Here is a 14,787-nt window from a genome sequence, read left to right on the forward strand (position 1 = left end):
AACCAATACAGTTACAGCATGCATATGATTTGAGGGAAGGTGAAGAGAGGAGGCTGTTTATTGGATGACTTATTTCTAGTGTCACTATTGCACTGATAAGGATGTCACAATTCAGCCACCTGGTGATAATGTGTTCCAAGAGCAGTAGTGGATGTGTGGGGCAAAGGGGCATGAGAAAAGACGCATAAGAGAATGGGAATCTATTCTAATATCACAGCCCCACCAGCATATGATGAATTTTTCAACAAATTATCCAGAGCAATCAATTCAGCACTATCTTCTCGGTAAAAGAGGTGAGAATCAAATTAATCCTGATCCCCACTGCCTGGTAATCCTACAGCTCAGGGCCTTCCACTGAAAACGTCCAATTCCTAAGAGTTTCATGCCAGGCGCTGTCAACAGCAGCATACATATGACATTATGAAAGTTAGCAGAAAATATAAACCTAGGTGGATTAGTGAAAATGCAGAGAGTATAGACCAATGCTGGTGATCTAGATAAATTGAGAACATAGGCAGGTATTGGCTCATCATAAATGTCAATCCATGGTGACTGCTGTGTTATCAGATCTGGGATAAAGTGTGTGTGTGTGTGTGTGTGTGTGTGTGTGTGTGTGTGTGTAAAAGGAATAAAAACATAATTATAATTATATATTATATATAATTATATTTATATAATTATTATAATTATAATTTTATTATAATAATTTATATAATTTGGAACAGATAAAAAATTTGGAATTGATAATAGATCACTATCATGCTCTTTATAAAATAACAAGGTCACTTTTGGAGCTCAAATAATTAATTGTGGTGTATACAGTGCAGTATAATGGTGTACTCAAAAAGGGATATGAAACATGCACTGAAAAAGCAGCAACACAAATTGGGGCACTATTTGTCAGTTGATATAGACGTGTTGAGTATTATGGCTCAGCACAACAGCAATGTGCATTTAGAGTAGAACAGTGATTTTTTTTTTTAAAAAGTCTCAGGGAAACCCAAAACTTTCAGATAACTGGAGGAGTTCACCAAGCACAGACTTCAAAATCTGCAGAGCTAGCACCCCAACTACAGCGATTCAGTTTGATTCGTCAGAGCTGATTATTGTTTATCGATGTTCATCTGGGCTCAGCATGACTTGTGGGCTAATGTGGCTTAAACAAATACATCCTGTTGAGCCAGCAGATCTTGAAGTAAAATTTTGAAGCCAGTGCTCAGTTAGCCATTTCTTTTGGCTATATACCAAACTTTTTGCATTGTTGTCAAGGAGTTTCTGGTAGCTGGGTTTCAAATCATGTAAATGAGATTTGACTATATTGTATTTTCATTTTAAAATTGTATTCTAAAATAACACTAGATTGACATAAGTATCACATGCAGTTTAAAAATTAAAACCCCAATCCTGTAATAAGCTTTTCACAGGTGGACCTCAACACTCAGAGCCTCACTGAAATCAGTAAGGCTCTATGGGGATGCAGAGTCCACCTGCCGGGATCTGATTGCAGAAACAGTGTCTTAAAGTATACCACTTGCTATTACTTTTGAGACACAGCGTGCAAAGTTAATGCACCAGTAAGCAGCCAGCATGTTGAAGTCTGAAACTGAATTAGACACACATTTAACTAAAAAGAATAGAATGCAAAATGTGTTTTTAGTTGAGTAGTTAAGATGAAATCAGTGGGTTCAGTAGTAGCCTTTGTTTTCCTATATTCCCAAATTTGTTAGTCCTAAAAAGTTGTCCGGCAGAGCTGATTGAACTGATGTTAAGTACTCTTTGAATTTTCATGTTTTTAACAATTAGAATAGGATTGCTTTTATTTGAGACCCAGTTTCTGTGGAACATTTTTAATTGGTCCTGTAATTGTTTGAACTAGAAGTCAGGTTTTTTGTAGCAGTCAGTCTGCATTATAGCATAGCATTAATAATACTGAGACATAACAAGAAACATAGGAATTACCATAGAGGATCAGACCAGTGGTCCATATATATCCTGTCTTTGACAAGTGGCCAGTACTAGCTGCTTCATTTCAAAGGATGAAACCGTGCAGTAGGCAACTATGGGATAACTTGTGCACAACCAGGCCACCCATTGTACAGGATAAAATTTGGTAGATGGTTAGTGTCATTTTAAACTAGAATTTAGAGACTGGAATCCCTATTCTTTTGTGTGTTTAATGCTTACATTTGATTGTAAAATTGATATTAGAATAAAACATCTTTTATAATGTGTAGTGTGGTAATGCCCATTTTGCTAGCAGAAATGTTTTCTTTTTAAAAAAGCAATCTGCGACACACTTACAAGAGTTCATGTTCCTCACTGTTATTTAGAGGTATACAGATTCTAATTATTCTCTTCTGATGCTTTCTCTATTCAGTATCTCTATCTAGATTTATTCTAAAATGTCATTTAAAAAAAATAAGGTAGTAAAGTTTTGCCCTTATTTAGGGATACTTCGTTACTTATGGTATAAAGTTTTCAAAGGGAGTGGAGAAAAGAAGGTTATGATTTCTTAAGTTTCAGGTATTCTGACATCAGATGCTTACATTATTGCCTTACTTGCTGTGTAGACATACCGCCAGTCAAAGAAAAACTCGGGTTCATGGGGCTCTGGCTGCAGGGCTATTTCACTGCTGTGTAGATTTCCAGGCTCAGGCTGGAGCCTGAGCTCTGGGGACCATGTGGGGTGGGGCGAGTTGGGGTCACCCTGCAGTATAACTATAAGGCTGGTAAGAGCCAAGAAGATGTGGCTGGCTGGCTGCACACATACACAGATGTAGCTGGGAGCGCCTTGCATGCTGGAGGCTGTTTGTGAGCAATCCAGAAGGGGAGGCTATAGCTGCAAAGCATTGTAAAGGGCACCCCAGGTTAGAGAGCACGGGTGACGCAGCTACTTATTGGTCTGGTTTGTACCCTGGTTATGTCACAGTAGTATGATGATATCTAAACATTAATAGCTTCCGTGAGGGAATCCTAGTCTCTATGTTCTAGTTTAGAACTGCACTGACCATCTACCAAATTTTATCCTGAACAAGAATGACCTGGTTCTGATCCTTTGCTTCATTTTATCAAAGTGAACTTTTGATTTTGATTGTTCAAAATGGATTATTTTTTTACAAAATGTAGTAGAGAGAAGGGAGAAATAACTGATCCTAAATTTGCTAGTGACAATGGGATCCTGTTTTTTAATTAAACACACACAAAAAGGCAGTATTTCTGGGATAGGTCCCCTGAAATTTTGCAGTTCTTCAGGGGCAGTCTTTGTGACCAATTATAGTGAATTGAGTGGCATTAAATGTTCTAAATTTGCAGAACTTTTGGCTCCTGAATTATTAAATTTTTCTGATCAGAACATGTACTACCCTTGTAATACTTTTAGCTCTATTACTACATTAGAATTCTACTGACAGAAATAAAAAATCTGCCACAAGATGGTGACCTAGACATTGAATAATTTGAGGATTATGGATTTTACACAGATGTTCTGAAATGGTTTAAAATCCCACCACTAAATTAACTATGAAAACCTCAGGAATTTCCAGGTTTTATCATAATTTTTCATAGTGCAACCCACATTGTAGCAGAGAATCTGTTGGTCCATCTCCCCACTTGTTTTCAGTCATGTGGACCACCTCCTCTCTAGGCATAATCACATAACATTTATGTGACAGCAATATTTGCTTACAGGGAAAAGTAATATTAAAAAAAATATAGCTGTATTTTAATGCAATATAGCATCTGGAAACAAGTAGGATAGACAGCACCATGAGAAAAGTCAATATTGTGGTCTACCAGCAAGTTCTCTGTGAATCACAATTTGGGAACGCTGGTTTGAGTCTGAAGTTTGGAAAAGAGGAGACTATAAAGCAGTGGTTCCCAACCTGTGGCCCGGGGCCGAAGTGGCCTGCAGGGGCTTTCAAAGTGGTCCGCCACTCCCCTCCCACTGGCTGCAGAAGGGAGCTGCCGGCTAAGGACCCAGGCAAAGTGCATTGCCACAGGACTAAAAGACCAGTGCAGGCTCCTTGCTGCAGCTGACGGGACGGGAGATGAATACTCCCTTCCACAGCCAGGGGAGGGGAGCACAGCAAAGCACTCTGCCTGGGTCCCTAGGTGTTGGGGTCCCTGCCAGAGCCAGAAGAGGGAGCATTGATCTCCCATGCCCCTGGCTTCAGAAGGGAGCCACCACCTAGGGACCCAGGTGGAGTGCACCGGGCTACAGGAAACATGCAGTTTCCCTGCTGCAGCCAGGGGGACGGGAGAGCCTCCTCACTGAACTCCTTCCCTCTGGCTGTAGGGGAGGTGCGGGGGATGGCTGGCAGAGACTGGTGGCCCTTCAGGGTAGTAAAAATTATATCTGTGGCCCTTGAGCCAAAAAGATTGGGAACCACTGCTATAAAACATGTCTTATTATGCTGTCTGTTGTCGGTTTAAAAACACTTTTCCTTATTGAACTGACCAGGAGGTGAGGAATGTAAATAATGTACTTGTTGTTAACCATCTAATAGTGTAATTAGTTTACTTTATTCCTCCCAGAATATAATTAAATGTAATTTTGGCTACTCTTACCTCACTGAGTTTAGTAAATAAGTAACTTAAAGTCATACAAAATATAAACTTGCATTGTATGTTGTCTTAAAAAAACAACAACTTTCATGTAATGTATTTGACAGACTGAGTTGTTTGGTTCTGTTTTCCTTTCTGCAGATGTGCTGTGTTTTAAGTTTGTAACTCAAATAAGTTGACTTTTATATGTCAACTTGTAAGGGCTATTGAGCTAAAAAATGCTCTAACAATCTCAGCCAGGATATAGATTGGGTCTGTATTTCTAGGCTTTTGTTCTGGAGAAATAGTGCCTCATTCAGAATAAAGTGTTCGTTTTGAGGAACCTATGAATCCTGAAGTACTAATGATGACATACCTTTTTTGTCCTTGTGTAACTAGAAACATACAATTAAAGGCTTTGCTCTAGAAGGCCTAAAAGCATCCTTCCTCTTCTGGAGGTGCTAACATTCACCTCTTCATTGTGATGCTCATAATATCAGAAGCTACCCACATTTATTACACCAGCGGTGTAAATTACACATGTAGCTGGCTCCAAGGTTATCGCTGTTCTATGGATCTGTGGAAGGGAGGTAATCTCGATGAATGATGACTCATACCACTTTTTTCTTTTCCATATCAGTATGGCTGTAGGAAGGGGAACTTATAAGTTGTCTTCCATTTAGTGGTCGATATAATACTTAAAGAAACTCTCTGATTTTCACCTCCAGAACTTTGCTTCTGAAGTCCATTAACATTCTAAAAAATTCAGTTGGTATGCACAGATGACAAGAAGGCTAGTTAAAATATTTTATGCTTTTATAAGCCAAATGGTATTTTGCCTAATAAATGTCTTGATTGAAGATGTGGCACAGTAAATGAGTGGGGAGCTACATAATAAACTATTGATAAAATATACTAATTATAGTCATTTCAGTGCCCTATATTATACAGTCTTAAAGCTTCTGAAAATAAATTAATTTTGTTTTTGTTTTTGTGATGCCCAATGTGAATTGAAGACAGGAACAGCAGTACTGCCAAACCCTTGAAATTACATATATTGTGCTTTTGGTGGAACTGTACTTGCAGCTGTTTTTACTATACACAAAGATTTATTACACAAGCTCATCCTATCTGGAGGTTTAGGCTCAAATCTGGTTTAGTTCCCAGGCAAGATTGGTTTGCTAACTATTAACCAGTCTCTGATGGTCACTTCCTAATATGTTGCCCCACAGACAAAAAATGTTGTTTGGTTGGCATTCTCTCTTAAGAACAGGCCCTTCCCTGAAACATTAACCTTGTAAAGCAGGATTAAGATTCATTAGCAGACTTACATGGACATTTACTACCTGACTGCATGGTGCCTGGCTTCAGATATTACTCTCTCATTTTCCATTTCTCTGGTTTGCTTTTTAAAAAAAGCATGCGATTACAAATAAAATTAAAACACTTTTTAAAATCCAGATTCGTGATTGGGATGTCTCATGGTTTTTATATTTAAAATAACAAGAGAATGTTATTCCAGAATTTCGTTTGGTGCTCAGCATTTCAAAATATTGCTACCACACCACGACTTGCGAATTAGTCAACTCTAAAAGCAGTTTTTAAGAACTGAGGCAGTTGAATTGGAGCAGGAACTGGAGGTCAGACAAGGTTGGATTTGTTCCTCAGTTTGCCAGTGATTTATTATGAAACCTTGGGCAACTTATTTAACCCTTCCCTACCTGAGTTTGTGTCTGGAAAATTGAGTTAATGCACTCTTTGGAAAGTGCTTTGAGATCCTAGGATGAAAGGCACTCTATGACAGCAAAGTAGTAGTCTTCATGCTAGTAAACATACCTAATGTTACTTTGTTTTTCTTTTGATTTTGAGTGTAGATTTTTGTAAAATTTCAATATCAGTACAAAGGTATTTAAAATATTTTTCTATAGTTTGAAAATGGATTTGGCAAGATTGCATTGTCACCTTTCATTTATTTTTTTATCATAGCTTGAATAGGGTGGCTGACGTGTTTCTTTGATGCTAAGTTATTAATTTTTAATTGTGAGTGGAAGTTACAGTAGATTCAGTGACGTGATCCACTCCCATATGAAGTCCCCTGATTTTAATGAGTATGCAGATGCTCCGCGTCTTTCTGAATCTGGACCATAAGTTGGCACACAGGACAGGTTTTTAAGGGTTCTGCACAGGGAATTAGGTTTCCATAACAATTTATCCTCTGATATAATTATTTCAATATAAATTAGAAATTTTAATTTCTACTATTTTCTTTTAGGCTTCAGAAAGAGACCCATAACAAAATGAGCAATCCAGCTATTAAGAGAATAGCAAATGAAATTATCAAATCACCTGAAGATAAACGAGAATATCGTGGACTAGAACTGGCAAATGGCATCAGAGCAATGCTCATCAGTGACCCCACTACAGATAAGTCTTCAGCAGCACTTGACGTGCACATAGGTATTTAATGAATCCATTTTGTTTTCAGTTCCATTGGCTTTGCATTGCAAATAATTACTGCAGTATGTTTATGTGCAGAAAAATAAATCTGACCTGCTTTCAGTGTGCTACTAATTTCAGTATTTTTGTTGCAAATAAACCGATGGCACATAGCACAAAATATGGTATCATTTACAGGAGATGTTTTCAGCAGATTATGCAGCCTTCTCTTGTTGGGATTTCCAGTTTTATTACTCCATATATCCTGTTAAAAATTATTAGAGCTAGTTAAATTTTCCTCGTGTGATATGTGCCCACTCAGGTGTAGCTCAGTCAGTGGTCAGACTTGTAATTTTAACCATATGATTCCACATTCTGAAAGCCATTTAAAAAAAAAAAAAAAAGGTGGTGGGTGGAGAAATCATTCTGTCTCGCTTTATCTATCATTCTAGATTTTTGTTTCATGCATGTTTATTGTGATAAGGATGGGCAAGAAAAGCAGCATAATGTGCCAAGAGAGGTATGAAATTAATGTGCATAAATTTAGTTCTTAAACCACCATGTGGATGCTCCCCTCCAGAAGAAAAGTGGCTTTAGTTCACTCTAGCTTACTCTGGAATTATCACTTTTCTTCTAAATGAGAGCATTCACACAGGTTTTAAACGATCTTAAATTTATGCACATTAATTTTACACCTTCAGTTAATTCATCATAACTTTCCTGAGTGTGTTCCTATGTAGACTGGCCTTTAGAGTACAGACAGAATGTGCTCGGCATGAAAAACGAAGGCAGTTTATCTGCTTCTGACTCTTACAGTAACAGAAAAGCAATCTTTTCCTAGATCTGAAGAGTCTAAGATATTTCTTAGTACACATAGCATAGCATGTAATAAAGATGGGTGTTATAAATCAGTTATGTTTTCATATCTACACACTTCAGAGAGCAGCTAGTTAGCCTCTCTAATGCTGAAAACTTATACCGTGAATTTCAGTTTATAGCGGAGGTTATCAGTATTTTTCATAGTGCGCATCACATCTTAATAGACAGCTTTTCTCATGGACTGCCTTTCCTTCCCTTTGAGGTGGCACTTTTCCCTCCTATTCACAATTGCATGGCAACCTTGTGGAAATTGCAGCAATGGCTTGCATGGAAATGTAATATCAGGAAAGTATATCGTGTATCACTAGCTGCCTTTTTAATGTAGCCTAGCTGCTGGAAACCAAGAGAAGCCAGAACCATATAATCAGCCAGTTCTCTACAGACTAGAAACTGGTCCATGGGCCTCAATTTAGGAATCACTAGTGTACAGCAATCCTAACCTAGTCTGGCCTAGAAGGAAGAGACAGAGTTTGAGCCCTCTCAAGCTGACCAAGTTGCTCATTTTGAAATATCTCTTTTGAACATTGGGTTTGGCTTCCTACAGTTGTGTGGCTGGAGTTAAGTGGAGTTTTATAACTACAGAATTCACATTATCAGTGGCACACTAGCATAATATAAATTATTTTAAAAAGACTATGCATGTTCTAATGTGACTTCTTTAATGTGTATTTCCCCCTCTGCAGGATCATTATCAGACCCCCCAAACATTGCTGGGCTTAGCCATTTTTGTGAACATATGCTGTTCTTGGGAACCAAGAAGTACCCAAAAGAGAATGAATACAGTCAGTTTCTTAGTGAGCATGCAGGAAGTTCAAATGCTTTTACCAGTGGAGAGCACACCAATTACTACTTTGATGTGTCACATGAACATCTAGAAGGTGCATTGGACAGGTAAACAGATTTGTTACTTCTAGATTTCTGAGGGGTTTTTTTGGTTGACATTTGTGATATCCCAAACAAAATCATAATTATATGTTGAACTCTTGCTGACAGCATTACAGGTTGTATTATTATAGGTGGTGTTGGTAGCATTGACTGTTAGAGTTGACTTGTGTTTAAGGCTTGGATTTTCCATGTGTCCTTGGGCAAGTCATATAAGATGTGATCCAAGTTCTATAGAATTAAATGTGTGTCCTTCCGTTGATTTTAATAGGCTTTGAGTCAGGCCTTCTGTGCCTCAGTTTTCCCATCTGTAAAACTGGGACAATAAAGTTTATACACAAAAGGTAGGAGAAAATATATAGACAGTAATTTTTTGGGGGCAGGGACTGTCTCTTACGTGTTTGAACAATGCCTGATACAATGCGGCCTCTAGGGGCTACTCTAATACAAATAATTAAAGATCACATGATGATGAATAGTTAGATTTTTAGATGGAAATGACAAAAGTTGCCTGGTATGCATATCTCGGCTATAAAGTGAATGATAAAATGAAAGACTGAAATTGTTTTGTGGACTGATTGCATTATAGGAAATGCATTTATAGTAGAAAGTTTATATAGTGTGATATAAATTGCATTCATAGCATTGTGTAGTGATCAAGATTTATATGTTTTGGTTTTACTTAGGTTTGCATTATATTGTTTTGTATTACTCTGTATACCATTTATATAACCTTCAATAAATATTATTTTAAAATAAAATTGACATCTCCATTGATGCACTGCACTGTATTAACTAATTCTCACTATACTCTTCTATGTTAAGGAAGTCATTGTTGATATTTTACAGATGGAGAAACTGAGAAAAAGAAAGTCTAGTGATTTGACTAAAGCCACACAGCGAGTCCACGGCAAAGCCAGGACTGGATTCAGGAGTTCTCAGTTTCTAGTCGTATACTCTTAATTAACAACAAATTTAAAATATGAAATTAGTTTTCAGACTTCCTGGGTTGAGGGTTGGTGTTCCTTTGTTGTTTTTGTTTATGTGCAATAATTCTGACTTGGAAAAGGTTTCAAGTTTAATTGCATACATTTATGTAAAATTTTCTTTTTAGGTTTGCCCAGTTTTTCCTGTGCCCTCTGTTTGATGAGAGTTGCAAGGAAAGGGAGGTGAATGCTGTTGATTCCGAGCATGAAAAGAATTTAATGAATGATGCCTGGCGATTGTTTCAGTTGGAGAAAGCTACTGGAAATCTCAATCATCCCTTCAGTAAATTTGGAACAGGTTTGTTAGAATATAATCATCCATCTGTTAGAGTTGACATAAGATCAAGGCTGTATCCAGGGCTGGGTGAGCGGGGCAGCCGCACAGAGTGCAAAGCCACAGGGGCAGAAAAATGGGGCAGAAAAAGAAGAAAAAAAATGGTAGGGTGTGCAAATATGCTTGCTCACTCCAAGTGCTAAAATGCCTAGTTATGGCTCTGCCTAAGATGCATGCTGAGACTGTTTATGTAAAAATGGTGAAGACTGGACTGAAAAGTTTCCTTTTTTCCTCCATACATGTTTGTTGTGATGTTGCATTACATCTGCCACACAATAAATTTAAAAAAGAGCTGGACAAAACAAATGGAACAAACTGATACAAGACTACTAGTTTCATGTTGACACAGTCTTTATGATTATAATTATTGCAGTAGACATTTCTTTTGCAATGACTGGAAAGGAGTCTCACAAATTGGATCTGTAAATCATTGAGAGAGAGACACAGTGGATGAAGAGTGTTTAACCTGCCAGCAGCCAAATAGCATTTTGCTAACAACTGTTGCATTAGGAGGACAAACTGAATAGGTTAAGTAAATCAAGAAAGCTCAGCAAAGCACTGGTGCAATTAATGGATGTGAGCATCAAGACAAAATCTAAAGCCTAACTCACAATGGCCAACATCAATAGATCACTCAGAAAAGTGAGACTTTGGATAAATACACTCATCATGTGCCTAAATAGCTTTTACAGGGTTTATTGCTCCTTAAGTGCCCTTTGACAGCTGAAGAAAAATTCAAATTAACTTTTACAAAAATATATTTGCGTTTAGATACTGATTAGCTGTTTCCATGTATGTAAAACGCTAAAGCTTTAAAATGGACATAGAGGCTTGATTAGGTTCACTTCACAAGAAGTTACTACACTTTTTACTACAGAGCTTTTTTTGAGAATTTCAAATGAATAAGTATGTTAGTTAGCACATTGTGCTAGTACAATGGAGATTGAGTTTGAGTGTTTAATTCTTGGACATCAGGTGCTTTTTTCAGGGATTTTCATGACCAGAGTGGAGTTTGCCATTAATCTGAAGCCTTAAGGATAGTGGAACGGCAAGTATGGGGTTTCCAGGGCTCAGATGACCCCTGAGAGAGAGAAAAATGTATTACAATTGATGATGTTGTCCTTAGATTCTCAATTCATATTTAACGTTTGAATGTCAGGCTTTCAGAAGAGTTCTCAGGATGATTGATAGGTGAAGTGTTTGGCTAATCAGCTCTAGAGTCCTAAAGTGGTAAGATTATTTGGATAAGGACATGTTGACTTTCTTCTAGCAGGGAAGGACACTGAAGTGGGAAATCATTTTTAAAAATTATGGAGGGAAAAAATCTAAAGAAATTTTGCAAGTTACCTATCTGATGATCCATGGGAGAAAATCCAGTTTCTGTGGACTAATTTCTAATAAGGAAAAAACAACTTCTGTAATCTCAGTGAGCTGGAGTTTGGCACTCATGAATCAGTACTGTGCTGATGGTAGGAGAAGAATTTTAAATCTCTGTGCCACTCCCAGGAGGTATCCAGGAAAGTTTCAGAAAACATTTTCTGCAGTTTAGAAGAGTTCCTGTTAAAAATACATCAGCCTTATGCAATTGACATATCCAGAGTTGGCTGTGAGGATTTGTGGCTGGTCAGGATTACAGATTTTTCTAGACAGAGCACCTGAAATATATTCAAATTCAGTAGTAGCAATAATACGTAGCAAATAATTCTCAAGATGTATAGTGCTATTTTAAGCCCTGTTCCTGTAATCCAATCTTTTCAAGAGGACCTTTTGTCGATCTGAGTTACAGAACTAGAACCTTAATTTGTTTTTATTTTAATTACACAGAGCACTGCCAAGTGTCTCTCACCTTGCATATGAGGCACACATGTGGCAGCCCTGATTTCCTGTAGACCAGCTGAGATACTATGCATTCTGCTGGACTGCAGGAATGGCTGTAATTGCTACTTCAGGCCTCCACTGGTCACTGGAGTTTACCATGCCATCAGTCAAGCAGCCTTTCCTTGTGCTGCTGCTCCTGCTGGATAGACATCCCCAGCCCACCAGCTTTCCTCCCAGTATCACCGCTCAGTCCCCAGCAACCTCCATAAGCCCCAGGCCCACCGAATCCAGCAGCCCCAGACATCTGTCAGCAATTCAATTCCCTCCCTTAACTCCAGACACCTTCCAGCACTCTCCACCAGCTACTTCTCTCAGAAATCCAAGCTCTGCCTACCCACCTACATACCCAGACACCTTCTGGCTCTCACAGATATCCTAGCAGCACAGTTTTTAAAAAATAATCATATTGTTCCTTACCCTATTTTTGCCAATCCATTGCCCATTTCTGGGGGAATGGAAATAGTTAGACCTAAGCGTTCATCTGAACCTTTGGAATCTGTACTTCTACATTATGGCGTCAGGCTGAGCTATGTAAAGTCCAGTAAATTCCTGACATCTGTGGTCTGTGTAGCAGAAGTGGAGGGAGGCCAGGAAAAAGCAAAATGTTTTTAAAACAAATAACTTTAAAAAGCTATATTTGTGTTCTTATGTTCTTTTGACTTCCATTTCAAATATAACTTTAATAAATCACGTCATGAAGGTTTGTATACTAAATACCTGTGGTTCTTGGTTGGTTGAAGACCTGAAGCTAAATGTACCTGCAGCATCTGGTGCAAACTTATACTATGCCTTACTGTGCCTGTTGCTTACTTATTGCCTTGGTGATTTGTGTTCATTGCTACCTGTGTTGAAGATTAGTTTTATAGCATGTTTATCCTTCTTGCTGTTGCATATCCTTTATTGTTCTCTCCCCACTTCATTCTCTTGCTTCCACCTCCGTACCTTCTTACTGAGTGCTCCTTTTTTTTTCTGAATTCTCTGTTTGGCTCTACAGTGAATTAGCCTTATAGTTGGTAGATAGCATATCCGAGTTCTAGTCTGTTTCTTTTAAAGCCACAGGAACACACAAAAGATTGCCAAGTGAAGTGGAATGGATTAGGGATGTAAAATATTGTTTAAAGAAGTACTCTTTTATACTGCTAGAATTAGATTAGTTAAATGTTTAATAGCTGGCCAGCGATCAGAGGCAGCATTTCTCAGGTGATTGGCAGGGAGCAGTACTGGCTGGAGATCAGGGCCTGCCCTGACTGTGGCCCCGCCTGCGCTCCGCCTCGTCCCACCCCCGCCTTCTGCTGGCACCCAAAGGAGGAGTCAGCACCCATGACTGGTACATATTTGCTGGTATTGCTGTGCCATTTTTTTATGTGCATATGCCGAGCCATGCCACTGCACATTAGGCAACATTTAATTAAAGCACTAAACAGTATGAATAATACTAACCAGTTAAATGGTTAACGGTTTGATGTTTTACATTCCTAGAATGTACTAGAATCCAAATCTGATCAGCTTGCTTTTCACAAATTCTGATTTTTTTTCTAGTGTCACCTTGCTATTCTTGCACCAAAGAAGAGTGCTGCCTTAACTACAAATCTAAATATTTTCTTATAGTAAAAAGTGCATTAATATGATGCCTTCAAAAATCAATAGCAGTGACTATTTAAAAGGGAATTTTGCTTTTCTTCCTTTGGTCTGAAAGAGCCTGTCTGACCTGTAGGCTTTACTGCAAAGTTATCTATTTTCTCAGCCTTTTAAGAAAGGAGTGGGAAGAGGGTGGAAGAGCTGGTTGATTCTGATGAGATTAGTTGCTATTAGCCCAGTCTGATTTTTTTTGTATTTGTTTTTATTTTAAAAAAATGTTTGTCCATGCATTTAGAGCATAGGGTAATCCCTCTATTTGTAAATTCATATAACGTGTACGTGTGTGTGTGTGTGTATGTGTCTAGCAATAAATATCTTCATAATTTTTCTGTTGCATTACAGGGAATAAATTCACTTTGGAAACTAGACCAAGTAAAGAAGGAATAGATGTAAGACAAGAGCTGTTGAAGTTCCATTCCACTTACTATTCATCAAATTTAATGGCTATTTGTGTACTAGGACGAGGTGCGTGCCAAACTTTTAATGGTATTTTTTTGTTAGCTGAGTATCATTTTAACATTTATTCTTTGAGTTCTTATAGAAGAAAATAAGACATACTTAAATTAGCTAAGGCTTTTCTCCAGGCTTTTAAACAAAGGAGGCTAGGGTCCCAGTACTGTAAAGATATGCTTAATTTTATGCACTGTGAACAGTCTCATTGAGGTCAGTGAGGATACTCACTGCATACAAAGTTAAGCCTGTGTAAATCTTCGCAGATTTTTTTTTTTTCATTTCCTAAGCATAAAACTTGCTGTGGACTGCTGCATGATAAATGAGTACTTATGCTTCAGGTAAGAGATTTTTTAAATCTATATAAATGTTTTAAAAATTTACTACAATCAGTTTAGCAGTTGTAGTCTGAAAATACTTTGTATAATTTGTGGTTTTCTCTGATGCATGTTTGTTAATTCCACAATGTCATAAAAGACGCATAATCAAAGATAGAATGGCCAAAGTTTAATTTAGCTATTTGTTTTATATAAACTTCAGAATTGGATCAGGAGCCTTTATTTCAGAGGTGCTGAGCACTTAAGATTCTAAATTAAATCAGTTGAAGTTGCAGGTGCTCACCACCTCTGAGAATCAGGACCATGTTTTTTGTGAGGGTTTAAAGAAGCTTAATAACAATGTATTGAAAAACTTTTAAATATGCTGGCAGACCAGCACTCATTAGTCACACTACAATAATGTAACAGGGTACATAAAAGGTAA

At 37.8% G+C, this 14,787-nt stretch overlaps 1 protein-coding gene across 4 annotated transcripts in view; it reads left to right on the forward strand.

Moving 5' to 3' along the window:
* Positions 1-14,787, forward strand: part of IDE (insulin degrading enzyme) — a 106,535-nt gene that overhangs the window by 22,249 nt on the left and 69,499 nt on the right. For all 4 annotated transcript variants that reach the window (XM_067552877.1, XM_067552876.1, XM_067552874.1 and 1 more), the window contains exons 2-5: positions 6,815-6,999; positions 8,541-8,748; positions 9,854-10,023; positions 13,918-14,040. In XM_067552877.1, the coding sequence (XP_067408978.1) occupies positions 6,840-6,999; positions 8,541-8,748; positions 9,854-10,023; positions 13,918-14,040 (661 nt within the window). In that variant the 5' untranslated portion in view covers positions 6,815-6,839. The remainder of the gene's footprint in view (positions 1-6,814; positions 7,000-8,540; positions 8,749-9,853; positions 10,024-13,917; positions 14,041-14,787) is intronic.

This window comes from Emydura macquarii, unplaced genomic scaffold (assembly GCF_026122565.2).
Source record: "Emydura macquarii macquarii isolate MOO-44397 ecotype Brisbane River unplaced genomic scaffold, CSIRO-AGI_Emac_v2 contig_1390, whole genome shotgun sequence".
Lineage (NCBI taxonomy): Eukaryota > Metazoa > Chordata > Testudines > Chelidae > Emydura > Emydura macquarii.